This window comes from Leptonychotes weddellii, chromosome 7 (assembly GCF_054177405.1).
Source record: "Leptonychotes weddellii isolate Sample4059 chromosome 7, ASM5417740v2, whole genome shotgun sequence".
Classification (NCBI taxonomy): Eukaryota; Metazoa; Chordata; class Mammalia; order Carnivora; family Phocidae; genus Leptonychotes; species Leptonychotes weddellii.
In genome coordinates this window covers 38,648,123-38,666,189 of record NC_138375.1, presented here as the reverse complement: position 1 = coordinate 38,666,189, position 18,067 = coordinate 38,648,123, and the positions used below count along the sequence as shown (strand labels likewise).

Below are 18,067 nucleotides of genomic sequence, written 5' to 3'. Positions count from 1 at the left end.
GGCCCTATCCAAGCTGGGCCCTGCCTGTGGAGTCTCGGGCAGGCATGACTGGTCCGCCAGGAACCAGGAGGGAGCCCCGGACCTGGCTGGAGGGGCAGGGCTCTGAGCCCCACCCTGGGCCTTGGCAGTGTTTCTTCCTTTCCCTTGGTACCTATTGGCTCCTTTGGGACTTAGGCAAGCAGCCCTGCAGTGCCAGAAAGAGAGTGGGCAGAGCAGGGTAGGGGAAGGAGCACTGTTCGGGGAATCAGGAATTCTGGATTATGTCCTGACTCTGCCGCTGACTTCTGCTCCTGAGGGAGGGCAGCTTCCTCTCTCTGGGCCTTGGTCTCCATCTGTATGGGGCCTGGGCTCTGTCAGGGTCCTTCCAGCCCTCATGTAGGCCAGAGAACATAAGGCGGAGGTACAGAAGTCACTCAGACCGTACACGGGTGAGTCCTGTCACATCTCTGCAAGATAGGCACTGCCTGAGCCCGCCCCACAGATACGTGGTGTGAGGTGTAAGTGCGGGATGCTTAGCACGGGGCCTGGCTCTAAAGCAGAAAGAACTATTTTTCATATTTTTGGAGTCAGTGAAGGAACATCTTGTCCCCGTATTTCTTAGGAGGAAGTGGAGGCCCCAGTGAGGAAAAGACCTGCCATAAACACTCCTAACCAACAGCTGGACTTGAACTTGGGTCCTCTAACTGCAGGCTGTGCTGTGCTGACATCGGCCCAGCAGCCATGGTCCTCTGTCCCCCGGCTCCCGGCTTCCTTCTGCTCTGCAAGCAGCGCCTCCTATGTGGGACCCCTCAGGGGACAGTGCTGCTCCCTGACCCCTGACTTCTCTCCCAAGTGTAAGCCTGATGTTACTTACTGCCATTAATTAACCACATCACCCTCCACCTAGACCCTCTGCAGGATCATTTCTCTCTTGGCCCACTTTCCACCGATTCTGCCCCCCATGCTCACTGCCCTTAGTGGGACAGGCCTCGTGGGGACCCTAGCGATGGCACGTTTTCTGTGGCACCTGCCCAGGCCCTGCAGGACCCTGAGGCGCTCGGGCATGTGCATGTGAATGTGTGTGTGTGGGCTGTGCAAGGTGGAGTGTGAGTGGGCTGGCACAGGGCTACCCGGGGCTCTGATGCCCCCCGACACCTGTCTGTCAGGAACAGTCCCCCCATGCAATCATGGGCTCATTCTCTCCGCGTCCCAGAGGCAGGCGTGGCTCCCCACTGCCGGCCGCCACCAGGCACGGGCGAGGCGGTGAGCTAGCTGTCATGCGGGGCTGTGGTCACATTCAGGATGGGGGGGGCTGTCTGAGGCAGTGCCACCCCCCTGAGCTAAGCTCTGGAAGGTTCCAAGCGGGTGTATGCGTAAGAGAGAGTTGCCAAGGAGACCTTTTGGTCTTCTCCCTACTCTCCAGCCATCTCTCTGGCTCCAGGTCCTGCGCGTCGTGTCCCACCCCCGTGCACAGGGTCTGGGCCAGGGAGGGAGAGAAGACGCAGGAGGGAGAGAGGTAGAAATAAGAAAGGAGGTGAAAAGCACCGGAAGGATAGGGAGGATTGAGAAGAAAGTGCTCAAGGGAAGGAGGAAAGTGGGGAAAGGTGGGAAAGAGAAAAAGGAGAGGAGAAAGGGGGGCTGAAAGAGGAGACAGAGTAGGGAAGGAAGACAGACTGGGGTAGGGGGCGGAACGGAGTGGTACGGGGCCAGGTTGCCCTTGCTCCCTGAAGCCACATAGGCCACCTCCGTGGTCGCTGTCAGAGACAGGGAGAGAGCTGGCCATCAGCCTCTGTCCCCCTAGCTCTTCCAGTGACCTGAGGGCACGACCTCCCTCCCTCCCGCGAGGTGCTCTGCTTTCTACGTGCTTCTCTTCACCAGTGGGGGCTGGGGATGGGGCCAGCCAAGCCAGAGCAGAGTGGTCAGGTCAGCTCCCCGCGGAGCAGGACTTTCACCTCCTTTGTTCAGAACTTCAGACACCCATTCATACAGCCTCGGGGCACACTTGTCATTTGTTTTATGTGTTAATTTCTAAAGCCCCTTTAAGTGAGCTAGGGGTCTTGTGAGCCCTCTCCTCCTAGCCCCAGTCCTTTTTTTTTTTTTTTAAAGATTTTATGTATTTATTTATTTGACAGAGAGACACAGCAAGAGAGGGAACACAAGCGGGGGGAGTGGGAGAGGGAGAAGCAGGCTTCCCAGGGAGCAGGGAGCCCGATGCGGGGCTCGATCCCAGGACCCTGGGATCATGACCTGAGCCACCCAGGCGCCACCCCCCCCAGTCCTTTGTTCTACAGGCATTGCTGTCACCCAGGCTGGGGCCAGGTGATGCTCAAACCAGGAACTCAACTCCAGTGGGGACTCAGAGAACAGCACTGGCACCAAAGTGCTAGGAACAAGGATGGTGGTGCGTGCTTCCAGGATTCAGACAGAGCAGTGTGAGGAGGGAAGGCTTCTGAGTCTCTTACTAGTAATAATTTCCCATCTCTGAGCATTCGCAGTGTGTCAGCTGCTGTGCTCACCTGCTCATCTCATTTCATCCTTAAACAGCCCTGGAGGTAGGGAATATTAGTAACTCTATTTTGCAGATGAAGAAACCGAGGCACAGAGAAGTTAGGCTCCCCATCCAAAATCACACAGCCCATAGATGGTGAAGTCCTTCTCCTCTCCCCTGGACAGTGACTGAGGTGGCCTCAGCAGTCACTAAGGGCTGTTGCAGTGCCTTCACGAGTGGGCGCCATCTCCTGGGAAGGGCTAGAGGGTCTGGGCGGGGAGGTGGCCGTGCAGTCCTTCCCCCACTTTCCCCGCATCTGCCTCTCGCCTCTGGCGGTTTTCCGCTTTCCGTGCCCAGCCCGCTCCCACCGGCTGTGCAGCCCCCAAGCAAAGGCCTCTCTGCCTCTGAATTGCAACGTTGGCGGCAGGAGCGGGAAGCATATTGTGCGCAGAAACAAAACTGAGTGGTTTTTCCTTTTTCTGAAGGTGGTAATGGTGCAATTAGTGGCCAAGCCATTACCCCTCCTCCCTAGCTCGCCTCCCCTCCTTCCCCTTGGCCTCCCTCCCGTTTCTCTCCTGGGAAGAAGTGGCTGCATCCCGCGTTGGAGAGCCAACCCCATCATTCTGTCGCACCCCTGATGCCCAGGAAGAGGGGCAGAATTGTGGGAGAGGGTACCCAGATGTCTCCAGGGGCCCCTGGACCTAAGGTAGTGAGTCAGGGACCTGCTAGGGTTGGGGATTACCAACAAGCAGACAACGTGTCCAGCAAGTGAGGTGACCAGTAAGGCAATTGAAAGGTTCAGAGGGGTGGGTTAGCAACTCAGAGGGTTGGGATCCTGGATCCTTTTATCCCACCTGGGCTCCTCGTGGGCAAATACTGGCATGAGACCTCAGCCTGGTGGACTGTGAAATGAGCTTGAGTGGAGGAGGTGGGTGTGAAATTCTGAGTCCAAGCTAGAGTGATGGGGGTGGCCATGGTCCCGCTTTAGACCTTCCTTTTCCTCTTCCAGAAACTAAAAAGAGACCTCATGTTTACATACTTCCCAAAGGCTTCCACAGCCCTTAGCCCACTCCTTCTTCACAGCCTTCCTCTGCAGTGGCAGCTTTGTTCTGTTTTGCAGAAAGGGCGCTGGAGGCTCAGAGAGGGGCAGTGACTTTTCCAGAGTCACACAGCTCATGAACATCAGAGCTGGAGTTGAACTCAGATCCTTAAACTCCAGCCCTTTTCCTTCCGAACCCCCCCCCCCGCCCCGCCCAGGGCTTGGGTGAGATCTTGGGGCCCTGGATCTGGCTGCTGCCCTGAAGAGTTGAACTTGGCAGGGAAAACGGGAATGAGGAAGAGGGAATGAGGATTTCAGGGCAGGCCCATGGCCACTCCCCTCCATGCCAGGCCATGCTTCCCTCCCCACTGCCGCCTCCGCCTCTTTCACCTTGACTTGAAGCACAAGCCGAAACTGGGACGTGAGCCCCAGGAGACCAGATCTCCATGGTCCCTCTGGGGGCACGGGATGGAGGAGAGGGGTGGGGGTGAACAGGCGGGCAGGGCCATTCTCTCCAGAATCCCGATGTCTCCAATGCACTTGTCCCTCAAGCTAGAGCGCCAGTGAGACGGACAAGGTGGCAGAGAATGAGGAAGACAGAGGCAGAGGCAGAAACGAAATACAGAGGGGAGCAGAGAGACAGTTACAGACTACAGTGATCCACTGGGAGAGAGATCCCAATGAATTAGCCATCGCTTCCTGTAAACCTTAGAACCCTGCTGTTGCCAGGGCAACGGGGCAATACCTGTCTCTCCAGAGGAGATGAAGTTGCCAGGGTAACTGCATCCTGTCTTTCCTGGGGACCATCCCAGAATGTGGCACCCACTGGCCGTTACCATGGCAACTGCCTTTTTGCCCCACTTAATCCCATCCTGTCTGCTACAAGGGACCCACAGTTGGAGGTGGGGGAGGTGGGAAGAGAGAAGATCACTTGTGGACTAAGTTTGTTCTTCTCCCCCTCCCCAGACCCCTCTGTCGGTCCATCACCTCGGGGGTGCCGTGTCCACCTGCCCCTGGGCCCACACAGGCCTGCAGTATTGTGTGTGGTTAGGTCCAGGGCGTCCCGGAGCAGGTTTCGCAGTGGAAGGCAGGCAGGTGTTGGGGGGGCAGTTACCCGGGCAACGGGAACAGGGCGTTTCGGAGGTGGTTGCCATGGGGACCTGGATGCTGACGAAGGCTCGCGAGGCTGTGAGCAGCCACAGTGCCCTGCTCAGAAGCCCCGGGCTCGTCAGTCAAGCTGGTTCTCGGTTCGCACTCGGCAGCACAGGGCCGCGAGTGGCCCCTAGTTCCGGGAGCAGAGTAGCAGAGCCCCAGGTCTGGTCCTCCAGCCCCACGCCTCGCCTGCCCGCCCAGAGCCAGGATGGCCACCATCACCTGCACCCGCTTCACGGAAGAGTACCAGCTCTTCGAGGAACTGGGAAAGTGAGTTGTACCTCAGAGAGTTCTGGAGGGTGCAGGGGGTCAGCGTCACGGGCAGGGGATGTGCACCTGCTTGCTTCCTGTGCACACACACGGGGAGGAAGTCTGCATGTTTGGGGGGATACTTGCCTGTGCCGAGTGCCCAGAGCTGGGTGTAGGCATGTTTATGTGTGCCCAGATGTGCCACAGCCAGCCGGCTGAGTGTGTGTAGGGGTGAAGGGTTGGTGGTGCATGCCAGTGTGCACGCACGCACACACACACACACACACACACACACGCCCGATTGCACATGACTGGGCACACACAGATTTTTAGAAACTCAGGGTTAAAAAGGGATCTTCCCAGGCAGCCGAGTCCAAAGCCAGAACCCCCTGCCGACTTTCTCTTGAGGTGTTCATCTGGCCTCAACTTGGACACCTCTGATGGGAGAGAGTTCACCATCTCCCAGGTAGTCCCTCCTGACTTGAGGCACCACCGGCGACTGTGCAGAGTGGCCAACTTCTCCGTGAAAGCACATCCCCTCCCTCCTCCCCTCCCTCCTCCCAGCTCCTCTTGGAGGGAGGGCGTCAGTACAGCAGGGCTGAATAACTGAGGGACTGGTGGGGCTCCCTGGGTGTGGAGAGACAGGGAGGGGCGCTCAGGCAAGTTGGGGGGAACACTACCATTTCAGGGGCTAGTGCCATACCGGCTCTGGTCCCTGGGCAAAGTTGTCTGGCCCCAGAGCTCATTTTATGCCCCTGATGACTGGTGTGGGGAGAAGGGTGGGAGGACGGGGGAGAAGATAGCCCCTTAGCGTCGTGGAGTGTCAGGAAGCGCACTGGGCGCCCCCAGCTAGGTCTGGGGAAGCTCCGGGGAGGGCTCAGGGGAGGGGTACAGTTTGGAGACAGAGTTCGCCCCTTGGGCAAAGCGGCTCGCCTGCCCAGGGTGGCCATTTGCTAGGGCAGCAGGAGTGCAGAGGGGAAGGGCCCTGGCAGCAGGTACGTGCCAGTGCGAGGTCCGGATGTACACATCCAAAGGTGCATTTTGACGGGTGCTGTGTAAGGACTGACTCCGGGGTACGCTTGTGTGCTCTGAGAGAGTATGCAAGTGTTCACATGTGTGCACCGGGAGGAGGTGCTGGTGTGTGCCTCATGTGAAAGGCCTGCAAGCGTGGATGCGTGCAAGGGGCCCACGGGGTCCCATTGGCCGGTTTGCATGGGAGTGCAGGTGTGAATGTGCGTTACTGTGTGTGCACACGTATGGCAGGTCAGAGCTGGGTGCACATCAGCCGGAGGATGTGTGTGAGGTCTGGGTCTGTGCAAATATATGGCTGTGTAAGGGTTCACGTGTGAGACTTGGGCACGGTGGTATCCCTATGAGGTCCGGACATGCACATTTGCACGAGGATGGGGGGGCATGCACACGGGAAGGTTTATGTGCGTGCGTGTGAGGCCTGGGCCAAAGGCTCGGGTGGGAGTGTGGGTGTTGAAGGCATGTGTGAGCTCATGCTGGTGTTTGCATATGTGTGGGAGGTGGGCCTGTGGCCGTGTACAAGTAGGCTGCCTGCACACACACACACACGCACACACACACACTCACACTCACATACCAGGCTATCCTGACACTCACAGGTACACACCAGGTCCCTTGTACAGACACACACCCACGTGCAGGTGTGTGGCCACTCTTGTCTGCAGACTTCCTGCATTTCTGAGTGTGTTTCTATGCTGGGGGCAGGGGTGGGCAGCAGGCAGGAGGCCGCTCCAGAGGACTGACCCTGTCTGCTAAAGTGTGATGGGCCCCTGCTCGGCGGGGATCCTGTGCCCCCCTGGAACGCCAGGATTCCCCCATTAGCTAGGAGCTGCCCTTCAGGGGATGACCAAGGCTCGGTGCTGGGAGGGCTGCGTCACAGGATGCAGTGAAATGGAGTTGAGATGTGACTCAGGCGCTTCAAGTGAAAATAAAAGTGATGTTTTGCCCCAAGAGGAGATGGATATCATGAAGACTGGGAGCTGGGGGTGGGGTGGGGTGGGGTGGTGGTGACTTGGTGCAGAGAGCCTTTGCGAGCCTTCTCGACCCCACTGCCGGCCAGGACCGGGGCAGGGGCAGAATTCCAGGTGACAGGGAGCCCTGGTGTGGCCATGACAGGCAAACCGAGGGTGGTAGGCATGGCCAGTCCATGTCAGATCGATTTCAGACCTCTTCCTTCTAGAACTATATGGACTCCTAACCTTTTTTAGGTCGCGTATTCCTCCAGGAATCTGATGAAAGTCCAAGTCTACATTCTCCAGAGAAATGCACAAATCTACGAAATGTTGCGGGCAATGTCAGGAGCTTGCAGGACCTTAGGAAGGCTGTGGATGGGCCTAGGGTGAAGGATGCTTGTACCGGAAGAGAATGAGGCTCCACGCCTCTGATGCAGGGGTTAAAAAGGCCAGGGTACATCGCGGGGCACCCGGGGCTCCTGCTCTGCGCGCTGGGTGCCCAGTGGGGCAGGTAGGGCGGCGCCCTGCACACGGCCCAGGCTCTGGAGCTGGCCACCCATAGCTCTGTGACACTGGCCACGCAACGCACCCTTCCCCCGTAGTCTGGAAATCGAAGCAGTTGCTGTGGGGATGCAATAAGATGGCACGCGTGAAGACACAGTGACAAGCTTGGCACACAGTGGGCCTTCAGCAGGGACTGCTGCTGGGATCATTGTTCTCCAAGGTGAGGCAGGCTGAAGCCGCCGCTAGGGACTGCCACATGTTTACCTTTTGTCTGGAGCTGGCCCAGCTTGGGGGAGGGGCCTGACCGGGCTCCTCTTCTTTGGGGAGAAGCCAGGAAGATGCCCGCAGGGCCCAGCCTCCCGGCCGGCTGGGACACTGCAGTCACCACCCACCAGCTGAGCCCCCATTCCAGGAGCCCACTCCAGATCCCTGGCAGGGTGACTTGCCAAGGCAGCTGAGGCGGTCCTGCAAGGGGACATCGGAGCCTTTGGATGTCCTTCTGCAGGACCTCGGACTGCCCGGCTGGAGAGGAGAGCATGTGCCTCTCGAGGGCTTCCTGGCGTCCTACTCGGTGAGCCTGCCTGGTCACTGCTGGCCTTCTAGGAGGCCAAGGTAGGGCTGGCTACGGATGTAAGAGCAGTTGCTCCTCTCCCACCTGGTGGGCAACAGCTGGGTGGGGTGTGGGCCCGAGTCCCCAGGGCCCTGGGCAGGGGCTTCTGGGGCCCCTCGATGCTATTGGACAAAGGTCTCACTCTGCATGGGGTTCAGATAAGCCAGGATCTTGATTCCAGGTCCCCTAGAAGGTTGAGGTAGAACCCAGAGACTGGCTCACTCACTCCTCCCTGACCCCCACCCTCCTTCTTCCCAGGAGATGCGAGAAATAAAAGTCCAGACCTTCGGAGCACAGGAGCTTGTCAGGAGGCCGGCTGTAGTAATGTCAGCTTCGGGGTCAGAGTGGGTCTGGGCAGCTGAGCCCGAGCTCCTGGCAGAACCCATCTTCTCCAAAGACCAGATTGGAGGCGGAAGGGGTCAGGTTCCAGGAGGCAGGGAAGGAGGATGCCTCCTCTGGCCTTTGACATTCTCTGGGTTTTGGATCCCACTTCCAGGAGAGGGTAGGGAGGCAGAGAATTGCCCTGCAGCCTGTGTAATCACTGAGTGGTACAGAAGGAGATTTTACTTGAGAGAGGAGGAGGGAGGGAGGAAGTCCGGATAGAGTGCAGCCCGTCTTTCTCTAGAAACTGGGATCTGAAATCAACCCAAGGGCTGTGTTGGGCTGTGGGGAGGGGCTCTAGGGGCCAGCCAGGTGGGCAGAGGGATGGGTGAGAGCTGGCTCTGGAGCCCACTGCCCCCTCTTACCCCCATGGTGTGTATCAGGAACTGGGCCTGGGCCAGGGGACACGGGGCCCAGAGGCTGTTCCCCACACTGAGGTACCGGGTTCCTGGGTGCTGAGGTTTCCTCACGGGATACAAGCTCTAACATCCGCCAAGTGTGTTCAGCAATCCCAGCCTTCCCTGGCTCAGTGGTCAGGAGGCTCGGTGGGGCAATGTTGGGGAGAGAGAACACCTGGGCACCCACACACCGCCCGAAGATGGGGGCGTGCTTTCATTTTGCTCCTAATAGCCTCTCACATTCACAGAGCTTTGGGGCCAGTGAGACACCCCTCCATCCATTAGCTCTGAGGGAGGCAGAGGGCTTAGGCATCCACCTGACAGAGGAGCAGGCTGAGGCTTGAGAAGGTGGAAGGGCCAGCGTGCAGGCATCCAGCACCCTGCATATGGGGGGGACAGTTCGTGAGAGAGACCCCGCTTGCTGCCGTGTCTGAGGAACGCTACTAGGGAAGAGGGGCCCCCGCCTTCTGGGTAAGAGAATTCTGAGCTAAGGCTTATTTTCCAATCATGACTCTGCCTCTGATTTACTGGGCCGCCCTGTGTGGATCCCTGGGCCTTTGTGAACCCCAACTTTACCATCTGTGAAATGGGGATCAGAATAACTCTGCAGATGCTGAAATGCCCCATTAGAGGGGCTACCCTCTTTAGCTCCCCTCTATGGAAGGCACACTTGGGAAATTTCAGACTCCCAGAACATCAGAACTGGAAGGACCAATACACTGTCTATTTATAACCTAGATGGTGAAACCAACACCCAGAGAGAAATAGCCTCAGGCCATAGGGAAAGGCTGTGTTAAAGCCAAGGCAGGGGACCAGATCCTGGGCAGGCGCCAAAGGCCAAGGATGGGATGCTGGGGTGGAGGGAGGTCCTCAAGGCTGGGCGGAGGGTGGCAGGAACAGGGAAGGGGACAGACTTTCCTTCCTCCCCCTCCAAGCCACCGAGCGGCAGGCACGCACATGTTCTGGTGCATGCCGCAGCCCTCCGCCCCCACACAGCCGCCCCCACACAGGCTGAGACACACTGACACTCTGCTGAGCCTCCCTCCTGCCCGCCCGCCTCCCCGCACAAGCACGCAGTGGCACCGCTTCCAGCCGCCCTGCAGTCTGGGTGCCCGGCCCTCTCCGGGCCGTGAGGGCAGAGCCTTGGAACGCAAAGCCTGCATCCTGTTGCACATGCGTGCGCACTCCTGCGCACACGCAGGCTCCAACAGAGCATCCAGCACAAAGGTACCTACCTCCCAGTGCAGGCAGAGCGAGATGATGCTGGCTGGGCTTCTGAGTGTCCCTCAGGGTGGGAACAGCATGGGACCTGCTCCCCAACCCTGCCCTTCCCCCTTTCTGCACAGTCGTCCCATGCCACAGTCCACCCTCTCGTGCACGCATGCTGCCCGTGTTGCCTTCTCTACGGAGCTTCTCTGGGGCACAGTGGGAAGCCTGCACCCCAGGCCAGGCCGGCGCAGCCCCCAGAGCGGGTCCCCACTGGCTGAGGCCAGCCCAGGCCCTGCAGGTCCTTGCAGGGTTTGACTTCCCCCGAGACGCCTGTGCTGGAGAAGGTGGAGGGCCTTGGGGTCACATAAGAGGAGGAACATGTCTGTGCCTCTTGCATCCATGCAACAAGTATATCCTGAGCACACGCTCTGTTCCCAGCCCTGGGCTGGACCCAGGACGAACCACAGGCAAGACTTACGTAGTCTCTGCCCCTTAGGCCTCACAGCCTAGTGGGAAGTGGACGTGAGCTGAGAGGAAGGGTCGGACGCTTAACCGACTGAGCCACCCAGGCACCTCCAGAAGTTATTATTTAAATGCAACTGGATAAGGACTATGAGCACAAGCACAGAGCTATGAGATGTAGAGACCACGACTGGTTGGGATGAGGAAGGTATCAGGGAAGGCTCCCCCAAGTAGGGGTGATGCTGAGGAGCTGGAGGTTGAATCAGAGTTAATCAGAAGGAAGAGGATGGGAGAGTGTGCCTCAGAGTGACAATAGCGCAGGCCAAGGCTCTGAGGTGTGTATTTTGATGGAGCATGTCAGCCCCAGGGAAGTTGGGGGTCCTACTCTTCTTAGCCCTGCTCAACCTGCCCCCAGCTTTTGGATGCTTAGGACCTAGAAGGACTTGTAAAAGCCTTTTCTAGATTATCTAGAAGAGGGAGCCAGGCAGGGTGGTGCTGTTCTGAAAGCCAAGTCAAGTGAGAGAAAGCTGAGGAGCTAGAGGACTTGAGCAGGAAGAAGGGACCCCTCGGAGTGGGGGTGGGGTGGTGTCCTCTCCGCTCAGCAGGGGTATCCTGAGCAGAGCCAAAGTGTAGAGGAACACGGAGGTGGATTCAGCTCAGCATAGGCAGGACTTCTGAATTATCAGAACCGCTCCTCTCCCACCGCACCCCCCCCCCCCCCGCCAGATGGACACAGCCTTAGGAGGTAAGGAGCACTCTGGCCCCAGGCATGTGCACACTCACAGCCCTCCCTCACTTCTTGCCTCCATCTTCCTCCTGCCCTTGCTGGTGAGATGCCACAAGCATGAAGTGGGAGATGGTTTAGGGGCCAGAAGATCCTCAGGCTCACTCAGACTACTGGAGCGAGGAGTGCTCCTTTGTTTACGGATGGAGAACTCAGGCCCAGAGAGGGCCAGGGCCTTGGCCAAAGTCACACAAGCCAATGACACATAAGAGTAGGGCATTCCAGCCTCTTTCCAGTCTGGCACTTGACCCTCTTACCCCTTGGAGCTTCCCTCTCTGAACCTCTGAAAGCCTTCAAGGTGTGCACGTGGATGGAGCCTGGGGAGAAAGCAGACCCTCCGCATCCCCCCTGCTCTGTCTGCTCTGGTCCTGTCTCCAAGGTCTGTGAATATTTTTTGATTTCCCTTTTTGTAACCCATTCAAGAAAACCCATGCACAGCCAAAACAAGAAATATGTTGGGACTTCTGTTGATTCAGTGTTCCCTGCAGCAAACAGAATCTTCTGGTTCCCAGGCCTTCTGTGTCCCCGACGAGACTTCTGCTGGGTTGGCATTGGGGCAGGCCTGTGCGGTGGGGAACAGCTCGAAGACACTGAGTCCCTGCCGCATCTTCTGGAGCCTGGCCGTGGGTGGCTTCAGCCTGGGATGGGAGGAGGGAGATGTATGGTTTCAGTAATAAGGTCCTAGAATTTTCTGGCTGTAAAATGCTGTAGTTTGTGGAGTTCTGGGCAGAGCTGCCATGGTGAACTGGGGAGAAGAGAGAGAAAACCAAACAAATGGGGTCTCCAGCCCCCACGGTCCCTATCTCCTCTGATCCATTTGCCATTTGAGGACCTGCATAGTTGTGTTTTGTCTGTTATTTTAAAAGGGCATCGCTGCGGGGCGCCTGGGTGGCTCAGATGGTTGAGCATCTGCCTTCGGCTCAGGTCATGGTCCTGAGGTCCTGGGATCGAGCCCCGCATCGGGCTCCTGGCTCGGCGGGGAGCCTGCTTTTCCCTCTCCCTTTCCCTCTGCCTCTCCCCCTGCTCGTGCTCTCTCTCTCAAATGAATAAATAAAAAAAAATCTTTAAAAGGGCATCGCTGCTTGAAAAGAAATAAATAAGAAAGAGAGAGCAGGTTTAAAAATGACCCATAGTTGATTTCACAGACAGGCAAACTGAGGCCCAAAAAGGTGAAGGGATTTGCCTAAAGCACTCGCAAGTTGGTGTTGTGGAAACAGGGTCTCCCTTTCATTTCTCAGCAAATCTGACCCCAGCTTTTTAACTCTTCTGGAAATCCAGGAGCCCTCAGAGAATCTCATATGACCCACAGGCACTTTTCCTAGGAAAACGCATACTCATGACAACCTACAGAATGTGTGTATTATTTCCCACAGATCCCTTTGCCCTAAAGCCCACAGACCCCGGGTGAGGGCCCCCTCTGACCTGAGAGGATGGGGTATTGGAGAGAGCAATGGACGATGAGTCAGGAGTCCTGGGTTCAAGGTCTTAGCCTCAGTTTCCCCATCTGTGAAATGGGGAAAGGTTGGACCTCAGTGGGAAGTTATTACTGGGCATGGCAGCTCCTCAGGTAGCCACACGTGGCCCACACCCTGGCCCCTCGGGGGAGCTGCTCTGGTGGCCAGCCCCAGCTCTGTCCCTTCCCCCGGACATTCTGACTCCATCCGTTCTGGCTTCCACACCCCTAGGCCTTGCTCTCTGCTGAGTGATCAGATCAGCTAACCTGGGCTGTGAGTTACTGACCACCAAGAGGTGCTAATCCTCTCACGGATAACAGGTCTGACTGCATTGGACCAGGAACTTTCTGGAATCACCCCAGCTCATCTCAGAGAGGCAGAATGCTTAGGTATCTCAATTGAGAGTGGGGAGACTTTCCCAGGGAGACCAGATTTTGATTATGAGCCCCGTGTCACGTAGCATCCAGGCAACATGGTGAGTGGCTAGAAATTTGGGACTGGACTTCTGGAGAGAGAAGGGGCTGTAGAGACGTAGGTTTCAATCCTGCATGATGGTCAGTGGCTTTTACCATTTGCAGGGGTGGTGGGGTCACAGAATGCTTTGTGAAGCTGATGGAAACTATGCATCCTCTGCCCAGAATAATGCAAAGACACAAAAACATTTTATTGAAATTTTAGGTGCATTCATGACCACCCAGGGCCTCCCCAGGGCCTCCAAGCTAAGGCCCAGGTGGAGGGGATGGGATGGAGGGAAGTGGTAAGAGGGCAGTGGAGAGAGAACAGGGGGTAGTGATTTAGGGGGACAGGAGGCCGGGTGCCAGGGAGAGTGCAGCCACCTAGAAACAAAAGGGAGGATGGGCCTCAAAGCCTGGTGTCAGTGGGGCCAGAAGCCGCCTGGCGTGGGGCAGGCAGAGTGGATCAGGCCCGTTGGGGCTGCAGGGGCTGGGGGGCATTGGGTGGGAGGGCCTGGCACGGCTTCCTTCCAGGGAGCCCGGGGGTGGGCACCAGATTGTGGTGGGTTCATGGAGTGTGGGAGGTGGAAAGAGGAGGCAGCGGATGTCGGACATTTGTTCTGGAAGTTTGGCAGCAAAGAGGGAGGAAGGAAGTGGCCCAAGCTGTTGGGTCGAGAGAAAGGTTCTTGGTTTTTAATTTTAAAAATTCGGGGGACCAGGATGGTTATTTATTTTTCCAGAATAAGGGAGACCTGTATGTGTCTGAGGAAGCAGCCAGTGAAGAGAAGACCCTAATAATGGTCAGGACACCTGACAATCAGACCCTTAAGGAGTCCAGAGCTGGGGGGTTTTGGTTACTGTGCTGTCTCCAGAAGGTCCCCATAAACAGTCTTCTGCCTGCTGAGACCCAGGGGCCTGCCTTGGGCTCTGGGCAGCTCAGAGTAAAGATGGGGAGGTTTACTTTAGAAGAAATGGGCAGGAAGCCGTCTTGGCTGGTAGGAACCTCTTCCCATCCCCGTGTAGGAGAGACTTCTCACAAATGGCCCAGGAAGAAGTGTGGCTGGGGGTCCTTATCCCCATCTTTCAAATGTGACCCCCCCACCCCTGCAAGAGGATAAGCAAGCTGGTAGCCAAGCTGGGTGAGGACCCAGCTCTTTCAACTCCCCATCGAATGCTCCCAGGCTCACCTGGCTTCCATGTCAGCATTTTGGGCTGTTTCAGACCAGAGAGAGTGCTGAGCCCCCTGCGGGCTGACAGCCAGCAACTCCCAGGACAGAGAGCCTGCCAGGCAGCCAGAAAGCAATTTCCCAGTGTGAATCTTGCTTTTCACGGCCCATTAGCACGTTCCCTACATTCTCAGCCATGCTGGACCCACTCTTCCCGCGCCCTCTCCATCTGTGTGTTGGAGAGCAGGGCGGGGCCTCCCTGCCTGCTTGTGCCCACACACATAGGGGCAGGGTGCTCTGCCCTGGGGAGCAGTCCCTTCCCCTCCTCACCGAGGCCCCCACAACCTCCTCTCTTGGCTTTCCTCTTCCCCCGAGCTTGGCAAACAAGGTCCATTTTGTTTCTGATGATGCTGGCTGTTCTCATCACTTTGTAGATAATGATGCCTATAAAAGGCGTTGTTTCCTGAGCATTTACTAGACACCAGGGACTGTGCTAAACCCATTGCATACCTTATTATATCTCATTGAATCCTCGAAACAACTGCACAGGGCGGGTCCTATTCTGATCTACATTTTACAGGAGAGGAAACAGGCTTGCAGAGGTTAAGTAGCTTGCTAGTAAGTGGCTGCACCACGATTTGAACTCTGGTTGGCTTGGCTCAGGAGTGCTTATCCCCATAGACTTCACTCTCCAGTGTGGTGGTCACTAGGCACATACGGCTGCTCAAATGAAATAAAATTAAAAGTTGAGTTCTTCAGTCCTACTAGCCGTATTTCAAGTGCTCCATAACCATGTGAGGCTAGTGGCTGCCACACTGGACAACACAGAATATTTCCACCATCACAGGATATTCTGGTATAAAATATTACAGCTGGAAAGGGCTCTGTACTATTCAGCCTCATTCCCATCCAAACCCCCATGTTGCAGATGAAAGAAAGTGAAGCCCGTGTTGGGGCAGACCCCTGCCCAAGACCTCCCAGCAGGGCTGAGAGCTGAGATTCTGTCCCTCCAGTGTCTGTCTGTCTCACACACATGCTTCCCTGCCCACATTCCGTGCTTGCTGACGTGGAGACATATTTCATACCCAGGGTGATGTACGTGGGCCTTGTCACACCCCGAGCCTCATGGAAGCTCATGCACAGGGCACTGACTGGGCTGCCTGCACACAGCTGTGGGCACACATGCCCCCATGACCCCTTAACATCCAGGAACACCTTCGCAGACCCTCTCAGGACCCGTCCATGGACACTCACACTGGGTTCTCACATGCAGGCCTCACCCCTTCCTCTCAGGACACCCAGTCACTCCCTTCCACCCTGAGCTGCCCGCGTTAGCCTCCTCCCCTCTCTGCCCCGTGCTGTTTCCAAGCTCCTGCCCCTCCACCTGCTGCCCACCTTCTCGGCTCAGGGCCATGGGAGGACTGGGCTGGCTCTTTTGTTGTTTGCCAAGGCTGCTGGGTTGCAGCCACTCGCTCATGCAGGACGGGAATGCAGAAATAGGCCTTTTTAAAGCAAAAGATACAAAAGAGAGGAGTCTCATTTCTGCTGCAGATTCTCCTCTGCCCCTCGTCCCCCTGACCCCCAGCCCTGTGGCGAGCAGGGTGGATGGAAACCCGAGGCTGCATAGGTAGGGGTGAAGTGCCAAATTCAATACCACAGTTGAGGATAAGTCATGATCAGACCACAGAGCTTTGTGAGCCCAGAGCCCCCGCTCTTGAGGGTCACACTTTCCTGCCTTTGGTGGAGTCAGAAGAGCAAGTGCAGGTGACCTGAATCCTCTTCACAGACCCACTAGGAATATGCTTAGTCACTCGAGGCCTCAGTTTCTCCACCTGTTAAATGGAGATCATAATTCCAACTCCACAGTGCTGCTGTGGTCAAGAAGGAGCTTAGCAGTGCACATGCATTTAAAAGGAGGATACCTTCCGGGTGCACGAGAGGCTGGTACCCTCTGGATCAGTAGCTCTGAACTGGTTTTGATAAACTCCTCCCTCTGAGCAGCTGCTAAAAGCTATGCAACCTTGCCCCAGAAAAAAATGCACATACCTACTCTCAGAGGCACAGGATGTCCTTCAGTGGGTACATGGCCCCTGCGGCTGCCCTCCCCATGTTAGGACCTAGTTAGGACCCCCAGTTAGGGGCACCTGGGTGGCTCAGTCGGTTAAGCGGCTGCCTTCTGCTTGGGTCATGATCTCGGGGTCCTGGGATCGAACCCAAATTGGGCTCCCCACTCAGCGGGGAGTCTGCTTCTCCCTTTCCTTCTGTGCTCTCTCTCAAGTAAATAAATAAAATCTTTTTTGAAAAAAAAAAAAAAGGACCCCTAGTTAGAAGCTGGGATTTACACAAAAGCTTGGCACTGTGTTCTGAGAAGGAAATTTAGCAAATGTACCTTCTCTTGTTTTATAGATGTGGCTCTTAGGTCCTCAGCTCCTAGGGCAGAGCCCAGGTTCACGGGGCTGCCAAGCTGCCCTGCAGAGAGTTGCATGTGACTGCCCCGTCAGGGCTGACGTCAGGGCATCTAGCAGGACTCCCCCAGAGGGCGGGCAGGACACAATCCCCTGGACCGCTGTTAAATGAAAATACAGATCCCTTGTGCCCCCGCCCAGAGGTTCTAGTTTGGTTAAATCTGGATAACCAGACTTTTAAAAAGTCTGGTTTGGGTATATGTATTTTTAAAATATCCCCAGGGGATTCCAAAGCAGCCCGTTTGATAACCATCGGTCTAAGATCTTTCTTGGAATGGAATTTTTTACTTAGTTTTTTACTTAGAATATGTTCCTTTAGTGGAGAAATTATATCCATCCCTTCTTCCCTGCCTCCCTCCCCCTCCCCCTCCATCCCTCCATCCCTCCATCCCACATTAACTGAACTCTAGCTCTGGACCAAACACAGGCTAAATGCTGGTGAGTGAGGCAGGACCCAGCCCCTGCACTCAGGACCTTATAGCCCCTCTCCTTCCATGCCCCTGCTCTCGATGGAGCTCTCCAACTTTCCCAGAAGGGGCCACTTTAAACACTCTCCCCCGGGGCCTTTGGGAATCGTGGCCTCCAGCTGGGCAGGGACCTGAAGGTCTTTGGGTCCATCCCCCTGTCTGGGTAGGGTGGGCACCTTTGAGAGACCAGTCGTGCCCTACCTTCTTCGGATGCCTGTTCCTATTCCTAACACCCTGACGGAAAATCCACTCCCCCGTCTCATTCAATCTCCCTCACTGTGAATTCAATCCACTTCTTGTTTCTGCAAGTAACATTTATGGAGGCCCTACTGGTAGCAGACATTGGATACTGGGGCACAGGGATGTGGAAAGGAAAGTTAAAGTCCTGGCCCTCAGGAACTTACCGTCAGGTGGGAGGCACAAATAGGACAAGCAACCGAGCAAGAGCCACGGTGAGCCTGGGCTAGACGGGGAGGGGCGGAGTTACTCTGGGAGCACAGGTGAGGGAGTCCTTAACAGGGAGGCTTCTCTGGGAAGGAGACTCTGGTCTTGCTGCTTTCCTGGGGTGGGAGGGGTGGGGGAAGGACAGCAAAGGTGCACACCCCAGGGAAGGTCTATTGCTGCATGAGACGATCCACTTGCCCAGGAATTCCAGTGCAAGTGGATAGTCTAGCGCTTTCTAGTGCTTTCCTACAAGGTCACATTTCCTCGGCTCATGCCCCCTCCTGGCTCTTTCTTCCTCATCCCTCTCCAGTTTTCCACTTGCTCCATTCATGCGGCTCAGAAACCAGAGACACCATGCCCAGGGTGTGTACAGAGAGGGCGT

General features: G+C 56.5%; 1 protein-coding gene across 1 annotated transcript in view; it reads left to right on the top strand.

Annotated features, from left to right (window-relative positions):
• Positions 1–4,678: 4,678 nt before the first annotated feature.
• The window catches only part of CAMK2A (calcium/calmodulin dependent protein kinase II alpha), a 60,935-nt gene continuing 47,546 nt past the window's right edge, over positions 4,679–18,067 (top strand). Inside the window, exon 1 of the mRNA XM_081825797.1 lies at positions 4,679–4,928. Coding sequence (XP_081681923.1) covers positions 4,867–4,928 — 62 coding nt within the window. The 5' untranslated portion in view covers positions 4,679–4,866. The remainder of the gene's footprint in view (positions 4,929–18,067) is intronic.